General features: G+C 49.2%; 1 protein-coding gene across 5 annotated transcripts; it reads right to left on the minus strand.

Annotated features, from left to right (window-relative positions):
- Positions 1-3: 3 nt before the first annotated feature.
- Positions 4-8,619, minus strand: LOC100875874 (protein FAM89A). Of its 5 annotated transcripts, none has more exons than XM_076533729.1 (4): positions 8,496-8,619; positions 7,096-7,810; positions 1,996-2,239; positions 4-1,139 (listed from the first exon to the last, which is right to left on the minus strand). In XM_076533729.1, exons 3-4 carry the CDS (start codon positions 2,218-2,220, stop codon positions 855-857), a joined length of 510 nt encoding a protein of 169 aa, XP_076389844.1. In that variant the 5' UTR covers positions 2,221-2,239; positions 7,096-7,810; positions 8,496-8,619; the 3' UTR covers positions 4-854. The 5 variants fall into 5 exon arrangements, 4 of the variants coding, with proteins under 4 accessions (XP_076389844.1, XP_076389842.1, XP_076389843.1 ...); XM_076533727.1 differs by having other exon boundaries at positions 8,454-8,593; XR_013038795.1 differs by lacking the exons at positions 4-1,139; positions 8,496-8,619 and adding an exon at positions 8,012-8,226 and having other exon boundaries at positions 2,036-2,239; positions 7,096-7,262; positions 7,691-7,810.
- Positions 8,620-8,671: the final 52 nt, after the last annotated feature.

The raw sequence follows: 8,671 nt of genomic DNA on the forward strand, positions 1-8,671 counted from the left end.
GGGTTGCGTTTAAATTACATTTTCTTTTATTTGCATCTGTCGTTCTTCTCTTAATTAAACTTTACACACTCGAATTAATCTATATAAATCTGTCCAAGTCGTATCGTGACGCGGGCAATCGTGCGTACACGAACAAGAAAGAAAACTCTGTAATGGACGTAATAGCGAAGAAACGTGGAAGAGAGGATTTTTGAACACGATTCTTTGGAACTCACTAGCCGTTTTTCGTGCCGTAGGCTCGGATCCTCTGTAGCTGTCTTTCAACCAATGATCGCGGAAAAATCTTAATTAGCACAAACAAATATCTATTTATAGTTAATCAAAGGCCCCTTCGACTGCTATCACAAATAGAGAAAAGAGTACGTGGAACTGAAATAGTTCTCATCGAGGACAATAAACTTTTACCCTTACTTAGTACGAGATATATGTATATATCTATATCTATCTATCTATCTATCTATCTATATGTATATGTATAGAGGATCGTTGTTTTTTGGATTGACATTGATAGTTTCGTGGGTCAACGAACGGTATGTTTTCATTTGTTAAATATCTAATATCTATAGAATTTATGTAGCAATCAGAAAACGCGTTCTTCGAACAATCGAATCTGCGATGTTTCCGTAATGAAATGTTCCAGGTACCTTCGAACACCAACGAGTTCTTTGTAACGATACGTTACATCGCATTCCAAAAGTTTCTACGGTTAGATCGATCTTTAATTTTATCTAAAACAATCGTCGACGAGATCTCTCGTGGATCTTCGCGACGCGTAATGGAGTTTAAAGAACGATGGTTCAGAAACGCGGTAACGGGGACGTTCTGGAATGCGAACAGTTCGTTCGAGCAAGGCGTCAAACGGCTCCGTATTCCTCGCTGGAGGGTGACTCGTCGCTGGGAGGCGGTCTAGGTGGTCTCGGTGGCCTAGGTGGTCTGTGAAGGTGTATACCGGGAGCTGGTCTTCTCGGTGGAGGCGGAGGATGGGTCCCGTACGAAGTGTCGTCTCCTTCTTCGCTGCTGGGCGAAGGAGATGGCGCCCTGTCCTCTTGTTCTTGCAGCAGTTGCCGAAATTCTTGAATAGACTCGTTCAAGGACCAAAGTTGCGACAGCAACGAAAGATCCAGTTGTCGTAGTCCGAACTGCAAGAATATCGTACGATCAACCAAATAACGAAGACTACGTCGACGTAATCGAGAAACGGAGGAAAAGAAAGGCAACACGAATTTTGTCGGTCGAAAGGACGTTTCCAAGCAAGTAACGACTGGTTGGACGTGGGAACGAAAGAGGAGAGAGGGCGCAAAATGAGAATGGAAATGAGAGGTGTCGGCGCGCAGAGAAGAAGAGGAAGAAGAAGAAGAAGCACGAGCGTGGAGGTAGAAGGAACAGAGGTGAAAGAGAGCGGGCACGAAAAGGAGGCGAAGAGGGGGGAGTCACGCCTGAGGGAATGCAGCGTGGGAGCGGCTGTGCCAGTTCGTTTCGTGTCTGGATTTACTATTAAACTATTAGCCTAACTTTTCAGCGTGCATGCTCTTCGTCAAATCCCGATCGACGCATTTACTACGCATCACTTCGTTATTATCTTCTTGTATAACGATCGAAAGAACCAAATGTTATTTCTCAATTTTTTGACCATTTCACCCGACCGACGAAATCGACCGAAAAAGAAGCAACAAAAGATAGCCAGAGGCGATGCCGAGATTCCACTGGTGATATTCTCTGATCGACTTAGTGTTCCGTTTATAGAAACGTTACGTCGTTACATGCAAATCCTTGGAATTTTCCTGTTAGTTAGCGACTATAATTTGCATTACCCGTGAACAGCGCCACCTATTATAGGTAAGGATCTTTTCTAACTGCGTATCTGTACGCATCATCGAGGCACATCGAGCAGCTACTTCCATCTCGGTTGTAATCGGAATTTGAAATTAGTATCGACGTATTCCGATGAAGCGACAAATATCGAAAAGGCAGCATCGACTAAACTCGGACAATCACCATTTCTCTCCTGAGTATGGCCAGTTGAGTATCCAGCGTGGTGAGCTGTCTAGCAGGTGGCGATGGCCTGGAGGATGACTGGATCGAAGCTTTACCGCCTCTTTGCGTTTTACTGGAGGATCTGGTAGGCGGTGGCGGTGGTTCGCATCCCTCGCTTCGACCACCGGTCAAATTGAATCCGCTGAGACTTCTCGGTAACGGGGGTAGACCTTGCAAGGAAGACATCGCGATCCTCTCCTGTATACTGAAACAGGCGAAAGTTTTGTTCGGTTCGAGTTACGAAAACGGAACATCGGTACACCGTTATTTGCTCTATCGGACAAGCATCGATCGATCTCGGAACGATCGCCCACAGCTAAAACACGCGAGATTTGAACGGACCGCTCCCCGCACGCGTTCAAACCCTTCCTCGATTAGCTTTCTTCCCGGTCTCTGAACGATCTCGTTACGAAAAAGGAAAAAGAACGAGGACAATGTAGGTTACCAGGCAACCGAAAGAAACGTTGAGAAAAAAAAAGAAAACTGTATCGTTTTGCATTGACGCGTATTTCGACCGGCAATTAAAATAGTTACGACAAGAAGGATCGTGTAACTCGAGAAAGTCGCGGATCGAACCGCTGGATGGTTACATTCGTTCTCGTAATAGGTATACAGACATCGCGGTTTTTCGCGATAATTAACGCGTCAGATCGAAACGAATTTGCAACCACGTTTCCGCCGCTTTCGCGTTCGTTCGATGCCCGTTAACGTAACGCATCGAATAAACATCGTTTCCGTGAGAAAACGAAAACGACAGAGCGAATATATGCGAACGCGTCTCGCTGCCGGCGTACTCTCTTCTCGTCTCTAGGCGTGCAAGTAGAGCGAATAATTTCTTTGTACAAATTTTTCCACTTTCTGATCGGTTTACTACCTGAGGATATTAAGATCACCGACTTTCTCGTTCTCGCAGCGATCAAGTCCGTTGACTCTATCGCCGTCGTCGCCCGACAACCTGATCCGCGTCGACGAATAGGGAACGCCAGCTTCCAGCCAGTCCTGTCTACGAATATTTTCACCGTCGCGCTCCTCGTCGTCGTAGTCGTCGCCGTCCTCGTCGAAATCGTTCGATTCCGCTTTACGCTCTGATTCGTCGACGACGATCACCGTGGAACGATCAACGTTCGCGGCGGATTTGCCGTTTTCGTTTGTCCTCGAGTCTTCCGCGTTCGTTCGCGCGTCCAAACTTTTCTTCGTCGCGACGTCCCTTTGTTTCGCCAGACAAGACCTCTGAGCAGGCGTCGGTCGAGCGTCGAGTTCGTTTTCCCGATTCGCCCTCGATTTTTCGCCGCCGGACTCCGAACCCGTGGTCGGACAAGGACGCTCGTCGTCGAACGACACGTTCGCTTTGACGGAGGTTTTCGCAATGTCGTCCTTCTCGTTTCTGACATCGGGAAACGACGCGGTGTCCTCTTTGCGCTCGAATCTTTCTTTGAACGTCGAATCGTCCGGGGAAGAATCGTCTCGATCGGGAGTACGACGATCGACGGATCGTTCCGAGAGCGCCGGGCGAGTAGATTTGTCGGCGACGCAGGTCGATTCGCCGGGATTTTCGCGACGCTGTTGCTCGACGGCACGGTGCCGCCTTTCCCGCGGTGGATTTCTTCCACGGCGATCCTCCTCCTCCTCGTCGCACCTTTCACTCGCGCTGACCCGACCGGGTTCCTCGTCGACGACGATTCGAGCCGAGCGATCGTTGCTCTCGTCGGTGGTTTCTTTGGACCCTGGCGGTTCCTTGATCGACTCGTAGACGACCGTTCGACCGGGAGCCGGGCCCAGCCGCTGTTGCTTATCGTTGGCCGATCGTTCCCGATCGGATCTCCAGGGTTTGGCGTTGGGCGGCGGCGGTGCCTGTCTGGTCGGACAGGGCGGCCTTGGGGATCTTTTAAGGGCCTCCGCGACCACCTGCCTGCTCGGTCGCGGAGGTACCGGTGGCGGGTGTGCTCTCTGCGTCGCTGCCAACTGCATCTTTATCGCTTTACGATCGCTTCCGTTCGACAACGACGACGCCTTCACGCGGACACCTTCGGCGTAACGAGCATCTTATCCGCGGCTGAATCGAATCGAGGTTGTCCGAGATAACGGCGTTCGATTATCTTGGACGTCCCGATCGCACCATCGGAGCAAACGTCGCGAGCAGGTTACGTCAACGATGAATCGTCGCAATCGTGGTTGAGTCACGGTTCGAAATTCGCCGTGTTCATGCGACGCATCGCTGGATCGCTACCGGACGATCGCGTCGCGACGCTACGGTTTGCTTTTCACGGTAGAGCGTGACCCAGCGCTCCACGCGTTTGCCACGAAACGGAGCTTTGTTCGCGCGAAACGGAACTCCGAAGCGAGGCGAGGCGAGCCGAACCGAACACGCGTTACCAACGGTCAGGTGCGCCGATCCGCCGACCGATACCTTCTCTTTGTTTTCCTTTCCACACCGATTCCAACGTTTCTTCTCTTTCCAGCCTACTTTCTCCGCCTCTGTTCGCTTTTCACGCGGATATTTTCACGGGAATCGGCTGCTCTTTTCGCCGAGCGCTACTCCGTTAGAGCACGAACACGATCCTCGAAATCGGCACTCTCCCCTCCGCTGCTCGTCCTTCGTTCGCTCACGATTTTCGCGTAGTTTACGAAACGACACCTTCGGACACGCGGTACATCGGTCCAAATAACGAGCACGAAACGTTGTTGACCGAGCGGCACGTCGGCAGGTTAGATCGACGAGAGCACGGTCCAAGTATCCTCGATCCACTATCTCGTCTCTATTCTCTATTCTCTGTCCCCCGAGACCTCGTTCCTCTTTCCTCGTTCCTCCATCGTTTTCCCCTTCCTTCTGACCGACGGTCCACCACGCTAGCGCGCGTCCTCCGCTCCGTTCCTCTCGCTTGTCCGCTGAACGGACTGCCGCTAACTGACTTCGCGATCCCACAACATCCTTCGTGTTCGAGAGACCACGTGACTGGCTCGAGCTCTAACTCGAGTTCTCGGCTTCTCGGGACATCAGGTAGGCAGTACGTACTTACGTACAGCTTTGCGCCCACCTCTCCTCCTTTTCCGCCGCCACCGCCGCTCTACGCGCGCGAGTCGACTAAAGGACTCGCCACACGAGCACGGACCGGCAACGGAACCGGTCACTGTAAAACCATCGTAAACGATCGTCCGGCTTTCGTCGAGTCTTCGACTGTTAACTTTTGCTCGTTCCTCGTTTTCGTTGATCGACGAAAATTTTCCGAAACGCTCGAACGACGACTACGAACGGTTTGAGCGTGCCTTTAACTCGCCGAGTGCGTTGTTAGAGGCAGCAACGTTCGCGGGCACAGGTAGACTCGTGTGAGCGAACGCGCGCGATAGAGAAGAAGGGAAAATGGGAATTAAGACTCGGAGAGGTGGGGGAGAAACAGAGATAGAGATAAAGGGGAAAGGAGGGGTACTGTAAAAAGCAAGTCGGGAGTAATTGAACGCGCGCGCGAACGTGCGTGTGTTCGTGCGCGATTACACGAGCGGTGCGACGAAGATGGAAGGAGAGAAGCGAACGGCGGCAAGGGTTGAGTAACCTAAACGATATAGGTGGATACAACGAATGGAACAGAGTAAAGAAAAGGAAAATACGGACGCGCTGTAAATACAGACAACGCGTGGTATTTTTATCGATACCGGAACGCGGAGAACAAAAGCGGATCGTGCGTGACCGATCGACCAACGGAGAACGTCGAAGAGGCAGCACGGAATAAGAAAACGCGACGTGGCGTACAGTTTCTGTTCGAATACGATAGAAAATCGCGGTTCCGCATCTTTTCCTCGAGTGAAATTTTTTTTAACTCGCTCGCTCTCTGCATTTGCTGACGGTATCGCGCGAGAGAGTAGTCCAGGAAAGGAGCGGGGACACGGAAGAAAGAAAAAGGAAAACGAGCACGTCGGTGGAAACGGTAAAGGGGAAAGGGTAAAGGGTGGGGAAGGGGCCCATTAGGTCTCCTTGGCTCGATCAGCGCGAACTGCCTCGCGACTCGCGGACGCTCGCCGTTCTCCGCTCGAATTCAACGCGCACCGCGCTACATCCAGAACCTCTGCTGACCCGCATTGTTTCTCGTAACGCGATATTCGCTTGTACGAGGTCCACGGTATTCGTTCGCTTAGTTTCGCCGCTGTCAAGGACCGTATAGAGCAGCATCTTGCGCGTTCGTTCGAGATCTATGCGAATTATCGTAGCATCGAAGCTGACGTTCCACCTTTGTTCGTACTTTTAAATGATCATCCTGTAACGCCGATTACGTTACTGCGTTCATTCAAATTTTCTTCACAGTCTGTTTCCCAATGTAGACGAGAGCTACTCGTTCTACTTTCACCCCAATCTGTCCGTGCACCGATCCAATCAATGTTTTCGCACAGTGGTGTATCGAGGAGAACGAATTGTTAGCTCCGGACTCCGGAGAGAAATAATCGTGTGTCGATGATGCATCGAAGAAAATGGTTCGATTCGACGGCTGCACGAGCGGGAAAACAAAGATCGTTGTCGCCTACGCGCTAAGATAGCTTTGTCGAGCGGATAAGATAGAAGTCGGTCCACGACGCAGGAGAATTCGTCGAAAATCAACTCTGTACGATATTAAATAACGCGCGATCAACAAGTTTCGTTCATAGTATCGTATTTGTGCGACGAGTAGTCGAGGAAAAGTGTTACGTAAGCACGCGATACAAGAACCACGTTGCCGTGTCCGAATGCGTTGTTTGCGATTCGATAAAAAAGCGGCTACTTCCTGTCAAACAGTTATCGAATCTTACAATTATAGTTTCAGCGACGCTGTTACATCGATTCATCTTTCTCGCTGCAAAGCTCAGTTTCGATAAAGCCGAGTTACAACATCGATCTCGTTATTTTCTAGCAATTCGTTTGATTCTTCAGCAAAATCTACAGCGTCGCGCGAACCGATGAACCTGTAAAATGCAGACAGAAGAAACGCGCTCGTGCAAAACCCCGCGAAGCGAACGATGCGAACGAGCAACGCGTCCTCGTCGCGTTCGATGTAAACTTATTACATTGTGATACGCGGTACAGGATGTAAGCTTTACCTGATTATTCGTTGCGTGCTGACACCTGCGGGACCATCGGCAAACCAGTAGCTACTCCTTGAACTTCCATTCCTGACGACACATCGGGCAAAGGTGACTGGTTTGTTGAGAGTGCAGCCACTTCATGATGCAGTGTATGTGGAAACAGTGGGAACATTGGCCCCAAACTGGAACAGCATCGAATCGTATTTATCGAGGAAACGTTGAATGACCGGATACGCACGTCGCGCTTTCGCTAACCACCGACACCGACAGTTTGTTGCGTTTACATTGACACGCGCAAATACGCGCGAGTACGCGCGCGTGAGAACACGGTATGTCGTGTACGAGGGATCCGTTTCGTTCGGCACACCGATCGATATTCATGACTGCAGCTGCGCAGACGCTACCGCGGCAATTTATGAACGATTTCCTGCTTTTGCTAAACGTTCCTGTCGGTTATTCGTTCGATCCGAATTCTTTGTAATATGTAATAACAACTGATTACTTGATTTTAACGCATCGCAGGATGCTCCGATTGCTCGTCGATTTTTAAATGAAAATCAAAATGAGAGAGTGCTTTCAAGAATCGAATGAAGGATAAAATTTTACGTACCTAATGGACAATCGTCTCCAGGAATTTTACAATCTGGACAACTGGCGTCAAAAGGCATTCTGCATATACCGCAATTATCGTCGTTCGCTATCCAACGCCAGGTGGCAACACCGGTCCAACCTATAAAACGAATTTGCGGTAATCGTTTATTCGTGTGCGTAACGATTCGTGCTTCGAACGTGCGTCATTAACCACAAACAAGAATTTCGAACTTAATTGTACCCGTGAAATCTTGACTCGTTACGCGAGTAACTATGTACTACGTAGAAAAGTTTCAACAGACTATAAGTAAATATACAATATTCTGATCTGGATACTCACTTTTTATTGTAACCTTCATTTTCTGTCCGTAACGATAAAGTAGTTCAACGCGTGCAACGTTGGTTAGCGAATATGTTTTGCACGGTGGACTGGTAGTAAATAAATTTTACCGGTTTTTCTAAACTTTTTCTTTGAAAGCTGCGTTTCTAACATAAACCGATAATTCGAGTGAAAGATCGTAAACGTCCAAACGCGAATTACGGTTCAAGTTCGCATATAGCGCCACCTTGCACCTTTCGAGTTTGTTCTTCGTCGACTAGTAGAATTTGCGCCAAAAATTATATCGTTTATTTCTTCCGTATGTGTGCCTGATTCTCGAACGAATTACGCAAAACTGATTATTTGTATAATTCACTAACCGGTATCGAAAATCCAGTAAAGTCTAACCTTGTACTCGCGGGATATTCGGTTCCTCGAACGTTATAATTACGTAACGAATTACCTCATAAAGTTTGAAACGCCATAAGAAACGGTTGAAGCATACCGTTGTGGTGAATAGCGGACGGTGACAATTATATTTTTGAAAGGTTCGACGATACGACGGTTAATTTACGCATCACCTGGAAATTTCTAGAACGTAAAACGCGCGCGGCAAAACCTGAAACGTAGATCGCGCGCATGGAAACTCGCCTTCCTGCTTTGTCGAGCGGCAGTAGGCTT

This window comes from Megachile rotundata, chromosome 7 (assembly GCF_050947335.1).
Source record: "Megachile rotundata isolate GNS110a chromosome 7, iyMegRotu1, whole genome shotgun sequence".
Lineage (NCBI taxonomy): Eukaryota > Metazoa > Arthropoda > Insecta > Hymenoptera > Megachilidae > Megachile > Megachile rotundata.

Coding starts and splice junctions, on each gene's coding strand:
- LOC100875874 (XM_076533726.1), bottom strand. CDS start 4,002: ATGCAGTTGGCAGCGACGCAGAGAGCACACCCGCCACCGGTACCTCCG. Junction 2,240..2,908: donor GGTGATCTTAATATCCTCAG/GTAGTAAACCGA, acceptor CGCCTGTTTCAG/TATACAGGAGAGGATCGCGA. Junction 1,140..1,995: donor CCATACTCAGGAGAGAAATG/GTGATTGTCCGA, acceptor ATATTCTTGCAG/TTCGGACTACGACAACTGGA.